General features: G+C 42.4%; 1 protein-coding gene across 2 annotated transcripts in view; it reads left to right on the top strand.

Moving 5' to 3' along the window:
• TDRD9 (tudor domain containing 9) overlaps nucleotides 1-21,305 on the top strand; it is a 122,020-nt gene that overhangs the window by 77,007 nt on the left and 23,708 nt on the right. For both annotated transcript variants that reach the window (XM_071213574.1, XM_071213572.1), the window contains 4 exons: nucleotides 18,039-18,212; nucleotides 19,665-19,776; nucleotides 20,684-20,896; nucleotides 21,154-21,243. In XM_071213574.1, the coding sequence (XP_071069675.1) occupies nucleotides 18,039-18,212; nucleotides 19,665-19,776; nucleotides 20,684-20,896; nucleotides 21,154-21,243 (589 nt within the window). The remainder of the gene's footprint in view (nucleotides 1-18,038; nucleotides 18,213-19,664; nucleotides 19,777-20,683; nucleotides 20,897-21,153; nucleotides 21,244-21,305) is intronic.

Below are 21,305 nucleotides of genomic sequence, written 5' to 3'. Positions count from 1 at the left end.
GATGAGGAGGGGTCACGGGGCTTGAAGTGTGGTCAGTACGTGAGCACCATGGACTGTGTGGACTGCAGGGGCTGCAGGGGCTGGGGTATTGTTAGGGCACGGTGTCCTGGAGGCTCAATTCGTGAATTAGCAAGCAGGATGTTGGTGTAAGATTGTGGCCATCTGGTGAAGATGAGCAGACTGCTGGTGCCAGCCTGAGCTTTTGCTCCAGTTCTTCCTCCCAGGCTGTTGCAGGGCCTTTTTATCAGCACCGCAAAGGATTATTGGTATGTCAGCTTGCTTCAGTTAACCTTTGTTTCTTCTTTATAATTCCCTGGATAAAGTGGAAGCTCAGGCAGATCAAGATGGCTAGTAAAATCATTTATCATTCCAATTTCCCAGCAGCATATAGATGGCTCATATTTTTTTAATCCATTCTGTCAGTCTGTGGCTTTTGATTCGGGCGGGAGTTCAAGCCTTTAGTGCTCAGTGTCAGTGTGGTAAAAGCATTGCTTCTTCCGTTTTATCTCTTGCCTCTTCCAGTGTCTTATCTTACTACTGTTTGTCTTTTAACCCTTCTAATTACCCTTATTTACAGTCTTCATTTCTACGCTCGTCTGTAAGCCTCTCGCCCTTGCTTTTCCTTTCAGGCTGCAGAACTTTATGTTTCTCATAAGGGCTGGAAAATTTTTGGTAATTATTTCTTCAAAGTTTTTTCTGTCCCCTTTCCATTCTCTTCTCCTTTGGGAACAGCTGTAATGTGTGTATTTGTGTGTTTCACACCATCATTCAGTTCCCTGAGACTCTGTTCAGGGTTTTCCCTTCTTTCCTCTTCCTGCTCTTCATCTTCTCGAGTTCTAGTTCACTTGTGTGTCCTCAGGCAATTCAAATCTGCTAACATATGCCTCTAATCAATTTTAACCTCATTCACTGTCTTTCCCTCCTGTAAGCGATGTTACTTTTCCTTGCAGGCTTTCACATTGTTCTTTATGCTCACCTAGTGTCATCTTACTGTCCTTTATCTTTTTAGTCAGACTTTCCTTCAACTCCTTGAATAGGTTTAAGAGATTTGTGTGAACATCTTTGATTAATTGTCGTAAACCTGTATCTTACCAGGATATTTGGCTTGTTCTTTTGCCTGGGCCATATCTTCCTGTTTCTTAGTATGCCTTGTAATTTTTTCATGTCTAGGCATCTGGTTATGTTGGTGATTTTACTCTGTTGGTCAGTTTCTCTCTGTCGCCTAGTGGTTTTGTTTCACAGCTCTTCCTTGATTTTTTGTTCAACTTTTCCTAAAACTTTCAAGAGTGCCCTATTTGAGTTATCAAAACGGCCAGGGACCTGCTAATGGGACACAATCCAGATCAGCAGGGCCTAGGAGAGGCCAACCTTGTCTTCCTTCACTTTCCCTGCTAGCCAGCAGATGGTGCTCTTTGGCAGATCTTTCCTTGGAGATGAAGCCTTCAAATTCCATAGACTGGAATTTGAGCCAGTGATTCAGACGCACCGATTCAGGAGCGAGCCATGCTGTTTAAACTTGCTGACGTCCTCTGCTGCCCCCTCTTTCTTGTGGGGGAGGAATATGTCCTTTCCCCTTTCTGCTGGCAGCTCAGCTGTAAGTTTTACTGAGACTCTTCGCCTCAAGGGTTGGGAATGGGCAGCATTCCCAGCTGCAGGGTTAACTCATGGTTTTCCTTTTGACCACTTCTCTCTGTCCCCAGTCCCTCTTGGACGATGCATGCAGCACTCTCCTGGACTGGAGATCCCCTGGACAACTTCTGCCCTTTCTTCTCTGTATTGTAAGAGACCTGACCTCCTCTTATGCTATGCTTCCCTCATTCTTCTTTTTAAAAATGGTTTTGAGTATTCAGGACCCTTTATACTCTTCCATTTTAATTTGATGTTGGACTTTTCCATTTCTGCAAAGAAGGCTGTTGGAATTTTGATTGGGATTGCCTTTCATCTGTAAATTGCTTTGGGTGGTGTATTAGTCAGCCAAAGGGGTGCTAATGCAAAATACCAGAAGTCTCTTGGCTTTTATAAAGAGTATTTATTTGGGGATAGAAGCTCACAGCATAAGTTACTTCCCTCACCAGTCTGTTGCCATACATTAGAGCAAAATGGCTGCCAATGTCGGCGAGGGTGCAGGCTTCCTTTTCCTGAAAAGGCTTCATGGTCCCAGCTTCTTCCACTATCAGCTGCAGGCTGGGATAAGTCTTGCCTCTCTCCCAGGGCTTGTTTATCTCAGGGCTCAGCTGCTGTGCTGTCTCCACAAGGCCACCTGTACGCCACCTGTAGAACGGCTCTTCCTTCCTCCTGGGCCCCTGCCATGTCTAATGGCGCCTTTTCTCTTTCCTCACGGATCTGCTTCTCTGTGTTTACTTTCCGGGGTTCCAGCATTCCAACTCCAACTAACTCCTCTGCCCTGTCATTTCTTTGTGAGTCCCTGCCCACCAAGGGAGTCAGCGTCCTACTGACGTAGCCCAATCAAAGCCTTATTCATAATTTAATCGACTAAGAGGGAACTTTCTGAATAGAATAGAATATGCCCAGAAGAACAGACTACTTTACAAACATAATCCAATATCTGTTTTTGAAATTCATAAAGAATATCAAACTACACAGGTGGTTTTGACATCCTGACAGTATTTAGTCTTGTAGTCCTTGAGCATGCTACGTACTTCCATTTATTTAGATCTTTGATTTCTTTTATCAATGTTTTTTCATTTCCTTTTTTTAAAAATTGATTTTGTAAAAATATTACATTAAAAAAAAATAATATGAGGTCCCATTCAACCCCACCACCCCCACCCCACCACTCCCCCCCCAGTAACACTCTCTCCCTTCATCATGACACATCCATTGCATCTGGTAAGTACATCTCTGGGCATCTCTGCACCTCATGGTCAATGGTCCACATCATGGCCCATACTCTCCCCCATTCCATCCAGTGGGCCCTGGGAGGGTTTACAATGTCCGGTGATTGCCCCTGAAGCACCATCCAGGGCAACTCCAAGTCCCAAAGGCGCCTCCACATCTCATCTCTTCCTGCCATTCCCCATATCCATCAGCCACCATGTCCACTTTTCCCATTCCAATGCCACCTTTTCTCTGTGGGCCTTGGATTGGTTGTGTCTGTTGCACCTCTATGTCAGGAGGAGGCTCAGATTCCACATGGATACTGGATGCAATCCTCCTGCTTTCAGTTGTAGGCACTCTAGGGTCCATGTGTGGTAGTTGTCCTTCTTCAACTCCATCTTGGCTGAATGAGGTGAGTCCAATAAATCAGATTGTAGGAGCTGGAGTCTGTTGACGCTCAGGGCCTGGCTATCCTATTGTCAGTTCAGAGATTCAAATTCCCTAAATATATCTTAAACCCCAACACCAACTACAATTCCAGTAAAGTAGGATGAAAGTCTTATGAAAAGAGATCCCATCTGAGTCCAGTTCCATCACGCAGAAACACCAGCTCCAAAGAAGGGCCATCTGACATGGCAGTGAACCCCTTCTGCCATGACCATAGAACCCGTGGGTCTCTTTAGCCCTCAAAGGAACCAACACCTGGGGATTGCATCCACTCCATCTGTCTCCCAGACTCTGCTCAGCTGTGCACAGGGGCAATCCTTCTGACAGCCTGCAGACTCTTTTTTAGAGACTCGTAGCCATATAAACTCATTTCTGCTTTCCATTTCCCCCTTACATTAGGTCAAACAGCATTTTAAAGTTATATTATTATATGTAGAAAGGGATATTCTGCTGATCCGCATTGAACCTTTAATTCAAGGTCATTTTCTAGTTCCATCTTCAGCTGGTATTTGGTAGCGATCCCTCGGTGCCAGGGAGGCTCATCCCCGGGTGTCGTGTCCCACGCTGGGGGGAATGCACTGCATCTACATGCTGAGTTTGGCTGTGAGAGTGGCCACATTTGAGTAACATGAAGGCTGTCAGGAGGAAATTCCCAGGCACAGTACTGCTCTAGGCCTTGTTCTTATTTGAGGCATATAGGCTCACAAGCATAGTCATTAGTATCATGCTCTCCCTGTTGGGCCCTCATTCCTTCCTGGTCCTTACCGTTGCACCTTGGGGATTGCCGCTGTTCCCCTAGGGACCACGACAGAGCACCTCCGGCCAGGAACTCAGTACCCCCCAGCTGTAGTTTTTAATTGTTGCCACTATGAGTATATCCAAACATTACCATGCACCCTGGACATATGCCCTGTACAGCTCCCTGTCAGCCACATGTCACCTGTCGATAGTATCCTATACCATTATTCCTCCACTGCCATTGTTGAACTACTCTGTGATCCAAAACTTCCTGAAAATTGAAGCCCAATATAATGTCAGGTTCCCTTACTAGTAAGATGGCATATAGCGATGGGTTTAAAGGTTAGATATAGAATACGTGTTGACTTGGAAAAATTCTACATCCTATCTTTTTCTTTTTTTTTCCCCTAATTATTGAATTTCTCTTCACAAGGGCCCTAGTCGACAGTAATTCATATATACAATGTACAGTACTCCCCCACATCTACCATTAAACCTTTTCCCTTCCACAGCGATATTCTTATAACTTATTCATATCGTATTTACTTAAAGTGATGTACAGACTCTGAGACAATAGCTTTCAAACAAGGTGACATCCGTGCTTACATTGTGTTCCATACTTTAGGATATACAGTTTTCTAAATTTTTAGTTATCCTGTGTTTTACATTGTGGTTTACTTTATTAGTCTGTCGTCCCCTATATGTTTATGGTGTAATATTACATGTTTTATATCCATCCTTGTGTACTCTCGTGAAACTCCTCCCTTACCCCACATTTACTTTGGTTCCACACATTTAACATCCATTTTCCCCTCTCCTTGGTGCCCACAGCGACAGCCAACCTCCATTTCCCTAGGAGCCCCGTCCAGAGATACTTGCAACAGTGTTCAGGGCCTAACTTGCTCACCTGCCCCAATGCCCTGGGAGCCACCCTTTCTCTCGAGAGATACAGTTCCCTCTATCTGATGGCATTAGTCCTCCCCAGGATGTGGGTCCACCCCCACTCTCATTACTTGGGTCTCTACCCAATGGTACCACCCACTCTGGCAAAATGAGCATTTAGACATTCCCCAGGAGCCCGTCTCGCATCTGACCATCCCCTCCAAGCATCCTAAACAGGCAACCCTCTTAATTATATTTTGATACGATTTTCTCAGCATTTTACTCTCAACCAACGCCTGACACTCTCTTATGTTCATATGCTACCCCTCCCTCCCCCCACTTTTGGGCAATATTACCCCTCCGCCCATCCCCAGCCCCCCTCAAACCCGCAAAGCCCCACCCAAAAGCAACCCCTTACCCCCATTTTATCTCTTCTTTGTGTTCTTACTTACCGCCAGCTCATCATAAATTCCACCCCTGCAGACGTCGGCTCACATCCTTCCTCCACCCCCCCGATTTCCTGTAAGCCTGTCGTTCAGTCTCTAGCTCTCTGAGGCAGTTTTCTTATTTCATATCATTGAGTTCATGTAGTATTTGTCCTTCAATGCCTGGGTTGCTTCACTCAACATAAGGTTCTCAAGATTCACCCATGTTATCACGTGTGTTTGTAGTGTATTTGTTCTTACAGCCGAGTAGTTTCCATTGTGTGTATATACCACATTTTGTTGATCCACTCATCTGTTGATGGGCATTTGGGTTGATTCCAACTTTTGGCGATAGTGAACAATGCTGCTACGAATACTGCTGTACATACATCGGTTTGTGTCCTTGTTTTCAGTTCTGATGGGTATATACCCAGCAGTGGTATTGCTGGGTCATATGGCAAATCTATGGTTAGTTTTTTGAGAAACCGCCAAACTGTCCTCCAGAATGGTTGGATCCTTCTGCATTCCCACCAGCAGTGGATGAGTGTTCCCCTTCCTTCACATCCTCTCCAGCATTTGTATTCTTCTGTTTTTTTCATAGCTGCCAATCTTATGGGAGTAAGATGGTATCTCATTGTAGTTTTGATTGGCATTTCCCTGATAGCTAGAGATTTGGAGCATTTTTTCATGTGCTTTTTAGCCATTTGTATTTCTTCTTTGGAGAAGTGTCTGTTTAAATCTTTTTCCCATTTTTTAAATGGGTTGTTTATCTTTTTATTTTCAAGATATAGGAGTTCTTTATATATGCAAGTTATAAGTTTCTTATCAGATATATGGTTGCCAAATATTTTCTCCCACTGTGTTGGCTCCCTTTTTACTTTCTTGACAAACTCCTTTGAGGTGCAGAAGGATTTAATTTTGAGGAAGTCCCATTTACCCATTAGTTCTTTTGCTGCTCGTGCTTTTGGTGTGATATTCCTGAATCCATTTCCTATTACAAGGTCCTGTAGATGTTTCCCTACACTGCTTTCCAAGGTTTTTATGGTCTTGGCTCTTATATTTAGGCCTTTGATCCATCTTGAGTTGATCTTTGTATAAGGTGTGAGATGGTAATCCTCTTTCATTCTTCTACATATGGCTATCCAGTTCTCCAGGCACCATTTGTTGAATAGGCCACTCTCTCCCAGTTGAGAGGGTTTGATGGCTTTATCGAATACTATATGGCTATATACGTGAGGTTCTATATCTGAGCTTTCAATTCGATTCCATTGGTCTGTGTGTCTCTCCTTATGCCAATACCATGCTGTTTTCACTACTGTAGCTTTGTAGTATGTTTTGAAGTTGGGTAGTGTGATTCCTCCAATTTCGTTTTTCTTTTTCAGTATGTCTTTGGCTATTCGGGGTGTCTTTCCTTTCCAAATAAATTTCATAGTTAGTTTTTCTAGTTCCTTAAAGAAGGCTGTGTTGATTTTTATTGGGATTGCATTGAATGTGTAGATCAGTTTTGGTAGGATAGACATCTTAATAATGTTCAGTCTTCCTATCCATGAACAAGGAATAGTCTTCCATTTATTTAGGTCTTCTTTGATTTCCTTGAAAAGTCTTGTATAGTTCTCGGTGTATAAGTTTTTTACCTCTTTAGTTAAATTTATTCCTAAGTATTTGATTTTTTTATTTACTATTGTGAATGATATTTGTTTCTTGATTTCCTCCTGATCTTGCTCATTATTGGTGTACAGAAATGCTACCGATTTTTGCGCATTGATCTTATAACCTGCGACTTTACTAAACTCATTTATGAGTTCTAGAAGCTTTGTTGTAGATCTCTCAGGGTTTTCTATGTATAGGATCATGTCATCTGCAAATAGTGAAATTTTGACTTCTTCCTTTCCGATTTGAATGCCTTTTATATCTGGTTCTTGCCTCAGTGCTCGAGCAAGTACTTCTACGACAATGTTAAATAGGAGCGGAGACAATGGGCATCCTTGTCTTGTTCCTGAGTTTAGAGGGAAGGATTTTAGGATTTCTCCATTGTAAACAATGTTGGCTTTAGGTTTTTCATATATACTCTTTATCATGTTCAAAAAATTTCCTTGTATTCCAATCTTTTGGAGTGTTTTTATCAAGAAAGGGTGCTGTATTTTGTCAAATGCTTTTTCTGCATCTATAGCTATAATCATGTGATTTTTTTCCTTCAATCTGTTTATATGGTGTATTACGTTGATTGATTTTCTTATGTTGAACCATCCTTGCATACCTGGAATAAATCCCACTTGGTCGTGGTGTATAATTCGTTTAATGTGTTGTTGGATACGATTAGCAAGTATTTTGTTAAGTATTTTTGCATCTAGGTTCATTAGAGAAATTGGTCTGTAATTTTCCTTTCTTGTGGTATCTTTGTTTGGCTTTGGTACTAGGGTAATGTTGGCATCATAGAAGGAGTTCGGCAGTGTTCCTTCTGTTTCGATTTTTAGGAATAATTTCAGCAGGATTGGTGTTAGTTCTTTCCGGAATGTTTTGTAGAATTCACCTGTGAAGCCGTCTGGCCCTGGGTTCTTCTTAGTTGGGAGATTTTTAATGACTGATTCTATCTGTCTGCTTGTGATTGGTTTGTTAAGATCATCAATTTCTTCTTTCGTCAATATGGGTTGCTTATTTGTTTCTAGGAATTTGTCCATTTCCTCTAAATTGTCATTTTTGTTGGAATATAGTTTTTCAAAGTATCCTCTTATGATAGTCTTTATTTCTGTGGGGTCAGTGGTGATATCGCCTTTCTCATTTCTTATTTTGTGTATTTGCATCTTCTCTCTTTTTTTCTTTGTTAGTTTCGCTAAAGGTTTGTCAATTTTGTTGATCTTCTCAAAAAACCAGCTCTTGGTCTTGTTTATCTTTTCAAGTGCTTTCTTATTTTCTATTTCATTTAGTTCTGCTCTTATCTTTGTTATTTCCTTCCTTCTTCTTCCTGTTGGGTTACTTTGTTGTTATTTTTCTAATTCCTTCAAATGTGCAGTTCTTCAATTTTTGCTCTTTCTTCTTTTTTGATATATGAATTTATGGCTATAAATTTCCCTCTCAGTACTGCTTTTGCTGCATCCCATAAATTTTGGTATGTTGTGTTATCATTATCATTTGTTCCAAGGTAGTCATTGATTTCTTTTGAGATTTCCTCTTTGACCCACTGTTTTTCTAAGATTGTGCTGTTTAATTTCCAAATCGTGGTGTGAAACCTGGGCCTCTGTCCCTTGCAAATTTCCAGCTTGACTCCACTGTGGTCAGAGAGATTGTTTTGTATGATTTCAGTGTTTCTGAATTCATTAAGCTTTTCTTTGTGGCCTAGCATATGGTCTATCTTGGAGAATGATCCATGTGCGCTTGGAAAAAATGTGTATCCTGCTGTGTTTGGGTGTAATGATCTATATATGTCTATTAGATCCAGCTCCTCTAATATACTGTTCAAGTGTTTTGTTTCTTTAGTGATTCTCTTTTGAGATGTTCTGTCTGAGGTAGATAGTGGTGTATTAAAATCCCCCACTATAATTGTAGATGCATCTATTGTTTCACTTAGTTTTTCCAGCGTTCGCCTCACATATTTAGAGGCACCCTTGTTAGGAGCATAAATATTTATGATTGTTCCATCTTCTTGACAGATTTTCCCTTTCACTAAAACGTAGTATCCTTCTTTGTCTCTCAGAATTGTTTCACCTTTAAAGTCTATTTTGTCTGATATTAATATGGCTACTCCTGCCTTTTTTTGGTTATTGTTTGCTTGTATGATTGTTTTCCAGCCATTCACTTTCAATCTCCATGCGTCTCTGGGTCTAAGATGTGTCTCTTGTAGACAGCATACGGATGGGTCATATTTCCTTATCCAATGTCCCAGTCTGAATCTTTTGATAGGTGAGTTTAATCCGTTGACATTCAGTGTTATTACTTTCAAGGAATTATTTGTGTTAGCCATATTTTGATTGGATTTGTGTTTGTCATATTTTGTTTGTATTTTTTTTTCCCTTCTATTTTTGTCTTTTTTTTGTTGCTCTTATACTCTCCTCCAACTCTGCCTGTCCTGTTTTTTCCTTTCTTCCTGCAGAACTCCCTTTAGAATTTCTTGAAGGGGATTTTTCTTGTTGGTATACTCTTTCAGTTTCTGTTTATCTGCGAATATTTTGAATTCTCCATCATGTTTGAATGCTAGTTTAGCTGGATAGAGTATTCTTGGTTGGAATTTTTTTTCCTTTAGTACTTTGATTATATCATACCACTGCCTTCTTGCCTCCATGGTTTCAGATGAGAAGTCAGCACTTAATCTTATGGAGCTTCCCTTGTATGTGATGGTTTTCTTTTCTCTTGCTGCTTTTAGGATTTTCTCTTTGTCTTGAGCATTGGATAATTTGACAAGTATGTGTCTTGGGGTGGGCCTGTTGGGGTTTATGACTAGTGGAGTGCACTGTGCTTCCTGGACATGTACATCTGTCTCTTTCAGTAGATTTGGGAAGTTTTCAGCCATTATTTCCTGCAACACTCCTTCTGACCCCTTTCCCTTCTCTTCTCCTTCTGAAATGCCTATAATACGTATGTTTGAGCGTTTTGCATTGTCATTCAGGTCCCTAAGTCCTAGCTGGATTTTTTCTATCTTTTTATTGACCCCTTCTACTTTCTGTTTGATTTCTGATGTACTGTCTTCCACATCACTAATTCTCTGCTCTGTCTCTTCTAGTCTGCTGATATTTGCTGCAAGTGTATTTTTGATTTCTTGAACTGTGGTGTTCATTCCCATCATATCTGTTATCTTTTTGCGTATGTCTGCAATTTCCCCTCCGAGTGTTGTCTTCATGTTGTTAATCTCTTTCATTACTTCATCAAATTTGTCGGTGATAAATGTTCTGAAATCTTTCATTGCTTGAGCGAAGTTCTGTTCCCCTTCCTGATTTTTAGTTTGTTGATTGGATTCAGCCATGTTTTCCTGATTACTGGTTTGGTTTGTAGGTTTTTGTTGCTGTCTGGTCATCATTTTATCTTGACGGGTTTAATCAGTTCCTCAGCTTCTTTGTCTACTCTTAGAGATTAATTAGCTGTTGTTTTTGCGTAAGTGTTATATCTTCTCTTTGTCACTTTGTTCTTGTTCTTCTAATTTCTTGTTGCTGGTTACGTTCACTTTAAAGGAAAGTATTAGTGCCGGGGAAAGGTAATTGTGTAAGCAAGGAAAAAGTGTAAGGTAGTATTGGTGATATATGTTAACAAAGCAAGAATATGAGATCTGGGAGGATGGAGGTTCGATTCATGTAAAATTGTGTAGAGTTATAGCAGTAGGTAGAGTACCTATTATGAGGTAGCTGACTGAATATGGGAGGAATATGGTATGAGCTGAAAAGCTATTGCTTTCATGAGAGAGGGAAAGAGTAAAGAAAGGTAATAGTTTCAAGAGTGGAAAAGAGACAGTAAACAAAACAAGGGTATTAGGAATTAAGAGTTAGATACTTTGTGGATCAAAGAAAGGGAGATGGGAGGTGGAATATAGGAGAGACAGTAGATGATGGAGGATATCAAGATGTAGTCGAAAGGGGATAGTGTAGGTAGCCTAAATCAGTTCACATAGAAATGAGGCAGTGGAGGATGAGAGAACCCAGGAAATGTGAGGTGTTCCCTGCAGCACCTATTGTATAATTGAGTTAAAATAAAATAAGTAGAAAATGAGGGACAAGAGGGAGAGCAAAAACAGAAAAAGAAAAAATAAAAAATGAAAAAAAAAAAAGAAAGAAGAGAAGAAAGGAAAAAAGAAAAAGGGGGGGTGGGCAAAGGGTGGGGAACAGGTAGGGGTAAGAAAAAAACAGATATACGCGGGAAACGGACTTTGGCCTAGTGGTTAGGGCGTCCGTCTACCACATGGGAGGTCCGCGGTTCAAGCCCCGGGCCTCCTTGACCCGTGTGGAGCTGGCCCAGGGCTCAGTGCTGATGCGCGCAAGGAGTGCCATGCTACATAGGGGTGTCCCCCGCGTAGGGGAGCCCCACGCGCAAGGAGTGCACCCATAAGGAGAGCCGCCCAGTGCGAAGAAGGAAGCAGCCTGCCGAGGAATGGCGCCGCCCACACTTCCCGTGCCGCTGACGACAACAGAAGCGGACAAAGAAACAAGACGCAGCAAAAAGACACAGAAAACAGACAACCGGGGGAGGGGAAGGGAATTAAATAAATAAAAATAAATCTTTAAAAAAAACAAACAAAAAAAAACCAGATATACGTGAACCACAATTGCAACACTAACTACAACAACAACAAAAAGAAACCCTAAATAACTGAATAAAAAAAAAGACTTTGGGGGATACGCTGGGAGAAAAGACTAGGGGATAATGCAATATTAGCAATCAGGACATTAAAAAAAGTAAAAAATAAGATAAAATGAAAATAAAAACTAAACAAAATGAAGCGGTAAAGAAAAAACGCAAACGTTGAAGGCTAGGGCATTCAAGGCCCTCAGATGGACCTCAGGGCGTGATGGATTCAGGGGTGGAAAGTCTGAGATATTGGAGACTCAAGAGGTGTGAGTCTCTGGGGTGTGGGCCACCAGAGTTTAGGGGACTCAGACCTGGCAACCTCTAATCTAGTCAACAGGAAGCCTAGGAGCCCTGCAGTGTAGCACAGCCTCAGGGAGCCCCGCAGCTGGGTGCCAGCCCTATGGGGGAAGTCAGATCCGCAGACTCCCTATTATGTCTGAACCCTGCAATTCACTTACTCACTAGGGTTTATTTTTGTGGCTGTTTCGTCAATTCAGCTTTTGGACCGCTCCCACCCTATGATCCCACAAAACGGCCACCTGGGGGCGCCTCTACACTGCAGCCGATTTAATGACGCAGCACCGGAGCCCGGCCCGTGGGTTGGGCTCCAGTTGGAAACGCCGAAAACAGATTCCACAACCGGAATTCCCAAGCTTCGCAAAATATTCCCCAATCGGCTTCCAGACGTGTCCCCCTCCCTCGCCGCACCCTGTAACAACCTCCCAATTACGTCCCTTTATTGCCAACACTCTGATTCTGATTGGTAGCCGGGCCTGTGGGGGCGGGGCTCCAGGCTGAAGCGCTATTATTTGTGTCCGCAATCAAAAATTCCCCCGCTTCACAACAAAACACCGTCTGTCTCCCCAAATCGATCTGCAAAGGCGTCCCGTCCCGTCAACCCCCCAACAGCCCCCCCAGGACTCGCAAATTCCCCAACACCGCAGAGCCACCAAAAAGCGCGGCCGCAGTGCGGGTTCCGCGGCTCCACCCACCCCCAGAGAGGGAGCAACCCGTGTGCAGGTCTCACCTCCGGGCAACAGAACCCAAATTGTATCTTATAGACCAATCCTCTCCGTTACCTTCCCACCAAATCGATGTCCAGACACTTCGTGCCTTGCAAAAATCCCGAAAAAGCCTGGTCCCAGAGAACCTCCGGCGGTGCCCAGCTGCCTCTTCCCAGGAGAGACGGCAAGGCCTTTTTTCATTTCCTTATATAAGTCCTAGATATTTGAGTTTTTAGTTACTATTGTAAATGAATATTTTCTTGATTTACTCCTCAGATTGCTCATTGCTAAGTTGCTCATTACAAAAACACTACTGCTTTTTGGGTGTTGAATTTGTACCTCACCACGTTGCTAAGTTCATTTATTAGCTCTAGAAATTTTGTGGTAGATATTTCAGGATTTTCTATTCATAGGATCATGTAATCTGCAAATAGGGAAAGTTTTACTTCTTCCTTTCCATATTTGAATACCTTTTGTATCTTTTTCTTACCTAACTGCCTCTGTTAGAACTTCCAGTACAATGCTGAATAACAGTGGTGAGAGTGGGTATCCTTGTCTTGTTCCAGATCTTAGAGGGAAAGCTTTCAGTGTTTCACCTTTGAGTTGGATGTTAAGTGTGGGTTTTTCTTATATGCCCTTTACTGTGTTGGTGAATTTTCCTTTTGAGTATATTTATCAAGAGCGGGTGCTGGGTTTTGTTTTGTGCTTTTGTGTCAATGGAGGTGGTAATCATGTGCTTTTGTTTTTCTTCTGTTGACATCAGTTGATTTTCTTCATTGAACTACATTTGCATACCAGGGATAAATCCCACTTGTCATGGTGTATAGGTCTTTTGATGTGCTGTGCTGTTGGATTCAGGTTGCAAGTATTTTGTTGAGGATTTTTGCATCTATATTTAAAAGGGATATTGGTCTGTAATTTTCTTTTCCTGTGGTATCTTTACTTGGCTTTGATGTGAGGATAATGTTGGCCACACAGAATGATGAATTTGGAAGTGTTCTTTCCTCTTCAATTTTTTGGAAGAGTTTGAGCAGAGAACTGGTGTAAATACTTCTTGGAATGTTTGGTAAAATTCACCAGTGAAGTCATCTGCTCCTGGACTTTTCTTTGTTGGGATGTTTTTGATGAGTGGTTCAATTTCTTTACTTGTTATTAGTCTATTGAGATATTTTATTTCTTTTTGAGTCAATATAGGCAGTTTGTATATTTCTAAGAATTTCTCCATTTTAACTAATAGTTGGTATAGTTATTCATAGTATTCATTTATTATCCTTTTTATTTCTGTGGGGTTTGTTGTAATGCATCCTCTTTCTTTTTTTAATCAATCTAAGTAATGACTTGTCTATTTTCTTGATCTTTTCAAAGAACAAAACTTGGTTTTTATTCAATTTTTAAAACTATTTCATTTATCTCTGCTCTGATTCTTAGTCCTTCTGCTTGCTCTGGGTTTAGTTTGTTCTGCCTTTTGTAGATCCTCTAGTTGTGAGGTTAGATATGATTTTTCATTTTTAAAGTTCGAAAATAAGAAACCCAGTGTTCTATACATTTTTATTTAACTTTCAAAGCCTTTTTTTTAACAGAATAAGTAAATTTTTGTATATTCATATTAGTCAACAATAAAAGAGAATGAATTACTAATAAATGTAACAACATGGATGCATCTCAAAAATATTATATTGAACAAAAGAAGCCAGAAACAAAAAAGTACATACTATATGTAGCAGTTTGCATCGTTTATGAGTTCCAAAAATAGATACTGGATTATGTTCGAAAACTGATCTGTTCTTCTGGGCATATTATATTGTATTGGATTCAGAGGTTTCACTTTTACGTGATGAAATTAAAATAGGGCTTTGACTGGGCCATGTCAGTGAGCATTGAGTCCCTGCCCCTTGGTGGGTACGGACTCACAGAGAAAACAGCACCGCAGAGGAGAGAATTTGAATTTTGATACTGGAGCTCTGGGAAGTAAATACACAGAAGAGAACAGAGCATTTAGTTTCAGATGCTGGAGCCCCAGGAGAGAACTGAGCATTCATCTGATAGTTTGCAGCTGAAGAGATCAGAGCCCTGAACAGCTGAGAAAGCCCAGAAAAAACCAAGCCCTGGGGAGAGAGATGAGCCTTATGCCTGCCTACAGCTGAGATTGGAAGAAGTTGGGACAGTGGAGCCTTGAGAGGAAGAAAGAAGGCTGAACCCTTGCAGGCACCACCCACAGTCTTGTGTCAACATGTGACAACAGGCTCCGGGTGAGAAAATAACTCCTATGGTACCTTGAGTTGGACTTTTTAGGACCTCGTGACTGTCAGCTTCTACCCCCAAATAATTACCCTTTAAAACAGACAACAGATTTCAGCACCCTTTTGGCTGACTAATATACTATATGATTACATTTGTTATATATAGAACTCAGGAAAAAGAAAACTAATCTATGATTATGAAAGTCAAAATAGTGTTTAGCTTAGGGTAAAGGGGAAGATTAAAGATAAATGGGCACAAGGGAACATTTGGGGTGATGAGGTGTATACAGGAAAAAATTGATCAAACTATAGAAGATGCAAGATGTGTGCATTTTTTAAAGCAAATTAATTCTGTTGATATATAGTACATAATCCATCCAAAGTATACAGTTACTGGTATTTGGTATAATCACATAGTTGTGCATTCTTCACTTCAGTCATTATTAGAGCATTTTCATTATTTCAATAATAATAAAAAACAGACAAGAAAATTCTTCTCAATCTCTCTGTGCCCCCCTGCAGTACATAGCTGCTATTTCTGGCTATTCCTGCACAATATTTATTTATTACACAGTTTTATTGAGATAGATCCACATACCATACTGAAACCTTTTTAAATTTAGTAAACAAGAAAAGACACTTTTCCTGTTTTTTTCATTAATGTCCGGCTAACTCCATCTGAACAGATGAAATTCTTTTCAATTTGGATTAGTTGCCTTAAACATTTAAAGTTGCCTTTCTAAGATTACTATGTTAATTTTCTTTGTAAGCATGTAAATGCTTCAGAAGGTAAATTTATAACCCTGACAAGCCAAATGGTGTCTTAACTTCTCTTAAGTAGAAATAGTCCCATAGAAATGACAGTTAAATTCTTAATCATGCCTGTAAAACCACTTATTCAACATCAGAGTCCCACAGCTAAACTGTCCTCCTGGAGCGTGGACAGTCTGTGGCTTTGGCGGGATCCAGTTCTTCTGGGACAGCATTCTTCTGCCTGGCTGGAGTGGCTCAAGTCTGGGCTCCCAGCAGGTGGCCGCGGCCTCTCCCCTCCTCTGACCTCTGGATTGCATTCTCTGTTGGATTCATGTGCCTTCTGCCTGGGGCCTCATGCAGATATTTTGATTAGATCTGCTGATTCCCTCCTCCTCCTGGCGTTTTCGTCATAGTTCCCATGTTACTCTGATTACTTGGACAGGTATGCGTTCCTCCTGGTGAGGCCAGTGTCCTTAGGCACCAAGTAGGTATTGAAAGGCGAAGGATAGATGCAAAATAGTAATTCAGAGAGTTGAGGCTGCGCTGCTTTGGGACCGTACCAGGCCTTGGCTAGTGAGAGCTCTGTCCTCAGGTGCGGTGTCTTCCCAGAAGACGCTGTCAGCCCTGGTCCCGGGCAGAGGGAAATGGGCTCCTCCGCATGGGAGGACGGAGGCTCCCTGGGGCCCTGGGCAGTAGCAGTGCTGGGGGCCGAGCCCAGTGCCAGGTGGAGGTCGGCTTGCCTTGGGTGCCTCTTCACCATGGGCTCCCCAGCACTCGCATCTGAACTGTGTTTTATGGGACTAAATCAGGGAACAATGTGTAGGATAAGTAGAAGTGGACAGAGATGACAGGAGAGGAAATCTGTCCAGATCGTTGAAGTACCCTGCCTCAGAGGTCATGAGGGCATGCTAACAGAACCAGTGCCTGGGGCAGTGCTGTCCTGGGAGGGCTCGTCCTTGGCCCCGGGTGTGGATTGCATCTGGAGGGACCAGGAGGAGAGAAGCCACAGAGGACGAGGCCTTCCCACCCGGCTGCCGGAGGGAGGGGACACAGCCTTCACAGGCGCACGCCACACAAGGCCCCGGTCAGGGGGTCCACTTCTGTAGCCACCTGATGCTCTTCCTTGGCTGCTAGCCTTCCATACACCCCAAATTAAAGCTTGGTCATCATTTGAGGGGTCATGCGTCTGTCTTTGTCCAGACATGGTATTGTGACCCAGGAACATTATGACATTCACACACATTTAAACTGGAAGCTTTCTCCTTTCTGACCAGGAAGTGCGCAGCAGCACTCTCTCTCCTGCTCGCTCAGGAGATGCGCCAGGGGTGGCGCGGGCGGGCTGTGCATCAGTGTTACCTGGTGATAAATCGAGTGGATTTGCCTGGGGTGGGGGCAATCACACAGATCTCTGGGGCATACATTTGTGTGTTTTCTGTGTATTTGTTTTATTTTACAATACAATTATATTAAAAAACACCCCACCCATCATTCTATTGCAATTATGAGAATTAAGATTTCTTCTTCTTTTTTTAAAGATTTATTTATTTTATTTCTCTCCCCTTCCCGCCCCCCCACCCCAGTTGTCTGTTCTCTGTGTCTATTTGTTGCATGTTCTTCTTTGTCCGCTTCTGTTGTTGTCAGCGGCACAGGAATCTGTGTTTCCTTTTGTTGCGTCATCTTGCTGTGTCAGCTCTCCGTGTGTGCGGCGCTATTCCTGGGCAGGCTGCACTTTCTTTCGAGCAGGGTGGCTCTCCTTACGGGGCACACTCCTTGCACATGGGGCTCCCCTACGTGGGGGACACCCCTGCGTGGCACGGCACTCCTTGTGCACATCAGCACTGCACATGGGCCAGCTCCACACGGGTCAAGGAGGCCCAGGGTTTGAACCGCGGACCTCCCGTGTGGTAGGCGGACCTCCCACTAGGCCAAGTCTGCTTCCCAGAATTAAGATTTCTTGACTGAAAATTCTGTTTGAGCTAAATGTTTCTTTTGCATTATATTGTACAAGGAGGGTGATACCTAGTTTTAGTTTCGTCTTAAAAACACAGTGTATGACTCTGGGTCAGTTCCTTTCAGCCAGTTGAGCCTTCATTCCTTGACTTGCAAATGGACATAACCCTGTGCCCGGTTTCTCTCACAGACATCTGAAGATGCTTTGACTTTTTAAAGGCGTTAAGCAGACCTAAGTTTTTCTTGGAGAAACAATGGAGAAGCGTAGTGTACAAAAATACATCCTGTAATGAACTGTAATTTTTTATTTTCCTTAAGTGATTTTCAAATATATTTATTTTTAAATACTGTTATAGAATGAAGAGTTAGTTACTGGGCATCTTGGGGAGAGGTGTTACAGGAAAATTTTTATTTAACCTTGAGAGAAATTAATATGCAGTTATTTTTTTCTGTTGTCTAATAACTTTACTTTTTAATTTAAATTTGTGGAGCAGAGCCTTTGTGGAGTTCTCTCGTAATCCAACGGAGAGATTTAAAACACTTCCTGCAGTATACATGGCAATTAAGATGTCGCAACTAAAAGTTTCACTGGAACTCAGTGTTCACAGCGCAGAGGAGATTGAAGGGAAGGTACAAGGAGGGACTGTCTCCAAGCTCAGGAGCACAAGGTACCTTCAGGAAGGAGAGGGTGCGCCTCCTTGCACCTGCTCTGAGAGGCCCGCAGGCTCTTGCCTCTGCGTGGAGCTGGGTGCGTGCTGGCATGGCTCCCCTCTAGCGGCTCCCTGCCTGGCCCTCGGCGCTCTGTCACGTAGATGCTGTCACACTGGCAGTGAGAGGACTGAGTGGAGGTACTGGTGCAGTTCACGGTTGCAGCGTCAGGGATCACCCGGTGTTAGGGTCCTTCCTTCCCCCCTAGAACTGTGCATTTCTTTTTGGGAATTCTCTTTTTAGAGCAGTAGAATAGTCTTTGTTCTCAGAGCAGACAGTGGGACAAGGTGAGGTACAGTTAGGAGCACCTGGTTGCCAGCACAGACCCCTGCCCCTTCCTGGGTGAGGTTTTTCCCTGGCCCCCACCCTGGCTGCCAGCACTGGGCCTGGGGCTGCCGGCACAGAGGAAGGGATGCTGCCACCCCAGCATGCCATCACGCTTGGGGGTCTCTTTCTTTTGGACCAAAGTAAATTGTCCTTCAGTATTTGTTAGGAATTCCTCTGCTCTTTTGGCCATATCCCCACTGTTGCATGTATGGGAAGTTCCTTGTATTGTTCCTTATCTGTAGTCTTCGTAATTCCATGAGGAGCTTGACAAGAATTTTGGGACTTGGTGAAGAAGGGGACATGTGTTCCACTTGTTTTATCCATTGTTTGATGTTTTGATTTCTGAGAGTTCAGGAGTGTCATGGGTTTAGTTTTTAACATAAAGAAAAACTGTCCTGCTTTGTTAAGGTCAGATGTCGTTTACATTTGTAACTAAATGCTGTGTAACTTTTCCTGGGCCACTGTTCTATAGCAAATGGGTCTGAAAGTTGGGAAAAGAATTTGATTGCGCTCTCTCATGTCAGTCTTTCCGTTTATTTTAGAATGAATGTATTAAGATGGGAAAATTTTACATTTATCAAATTTGTCTTTTATCAAAACATCCCAGGCTTTAGCATGTGCTATCTTATTGCTTAAAGGGATGAGTGATAGTTTTTGGATTTATTTGAGAATTATTTGTGCATTTTCTAACATAGCATCGAACCAAGCATGAATTTTTATAGTTTTCTAAAGGTTGAAGCTATAAGTTAGAAAACGGTGCAGGTCCTAGATTTAGACTTTCTTCTTTTGATGGTAGACATTCGGTGAGAGCCTTTAACTGTAGAATGCATTCCTGAAGACAGCTGTGCACCTTCCTGCCCAGAGCAGCCCTGCCCTCTGCCGTGGCAGTGGGTGTAGGAACCCACCCACAGTTAACATTGGACATGAAATCAAATGGGTCCTCTCTGGCTTAGGAATCTTATTAAAATGAAATGTTCTCTTTTTTTAGAGACAGTGGGATATTCAAGTGATAACTTTGTATTTGTAAACGTGTTTTCTCTTTAGCACCTGATTTTCATTATCTTTTTAAAAATCATGTTAAACAGGGTAAATGTGGACTTCCAAAAGCAGACAGTAGATCCCATGCAAGTCTCATTTAATACGTTCGACAGGTCCCAGGCAATTACAGATCTCCTTTTAACTGTTGATGTTACAGAGGTGAGAATGATTTGATGGCCTCCTTAGAGCATTTCACCTGTCTTGATTTAAGACTGTCATGTTGTATATGTGAAATAAGTTTATACATAAAGAACCTCTGAACCTTTGTAATACAGTAAATGTGGTTAGATATAAATTATTGTGCTTGTTAAAGTGAAATGTGGCTGTAACATGGGAAGTGAAACACAGATGTTCATTATAGAATCAAAGTTTAATTTTAAAAATGTTAAATACGTTCAAAATACTAAAATATTAAAATTCTAAAATCAGTTTTGGCAACAAGATAAATAATGGTATATGTCTGTATAATACATTTTATATCACCAAAACCAGGATTGACACCATTATTATTCAGAGTATGGTTTTTTTTCACTTCTTTAAAATAAAGTTTCAATTAAAATACTTAATTTTTTGGGTAAATCTGTAGCTACACCTCAGTTGAAAAATTTCACGTAAAAATCTGGATTGGTGGCGGAGTGGAAACCTCCATCATTTGTTGGCCCTCCTGTCCTCCGGGCAGCAGTGGTGGACGCTGCCCGGCCAGTGCCCTTTTCCGTGGTGCATCCAGCCTTTGCTCTGGTGGCCGCCCCCCTGTGGGCTGTGCTGTGCCGGCAGGCCCTGTGGGTGCTGCGCTCTTCAGCTTGGAGTTGACCAAAGATGAAATCACTCTGTTATGTGACCTCACCGAGCCTTTACTACCAAGTGTGCTGATGAGTTCTGTTCCCTAAGAAAGAGACACAGTTTACACATTGCCTCACCCTTTAAGCACCTGCAGCCACTCAGGTACTGAGCAGGTGGCGGGTGGAGTGTTGTATGGAATAGTGTGGCAACCTGCAGCTTGAGCCGATGCTCCTACTTGCAGAAATGCTTTCTAGGTTTCATCTCTGCTCCTCTTCCTTCCTTTAAGGTGGTTGAAGTGGGACACTTTTGGGGATATAGAATTGATGAGAAAAACTCAGAGATTCTGAGAAAACTTACTGCTGAAATAAACCAGCTGAAATTGATGCCCTTACCTGTTCATCCACATCCGGATTTAGTCTGCCTGGCACCTTTTGCCGATTTTGATAAGGAAAGCTACTTTAGAGCACAAATCCTTTATGTTTCTGGAAATTCTGCTGAGGTATGTTTCTTTAACAAAGGTAAACGAGACCAGCTTAGAGCAGTTTTTAGGAAGTTTCTTATAATTATAGATAAAACTTGGCTTAAGTTAATCACAGCTATGAAAGTAGTCTTGTTATTTCCCTCAGCAATACGTGGATTCAACCCAGGGCATTATAAGAATTCCGTAATCAAAGAACTAGAGCCGCCCCAGTGTCGCTGGCTGGAGTAGGATGTGGTCCCCGAGCCTGGGCTAAAGCTCTCATTTTCTGTTCCGAGGTGTTCTTTGTGGACTACGGCAACAGGTCCCACGTGGACTTAGGTCTTTTAATGGAGCTGCCCTGTCAGCTGCTGGAGCTGCCCTTCCAGGTAGGTGGCGTGGACCGCAGGCCCGACGGGCGCGGGGCTGCGGAGGGCGCGCGGGGCTGCGG

The sequence above is a fragment of the Dasypus novemcinctus genome, chromosome 3 (assembly GCF_030445035.2).
Source record: "Dasypus novemcinctus isolate mDasNov1 chromosome 3, mDasNov1.1.hap2, whole genome shotgun sequence".
NCBI lineage: Eukaryota > Metazoa > Chordata > Mammalia > Cingulata > Dasypodidae > Dasypus > Dasypus novemcinctus.
The sequence above is the reverse complement of the archived record's forward strand: the minus strand, read 5'-3'. Positions and strand labels throughout refer to the sequence as shown.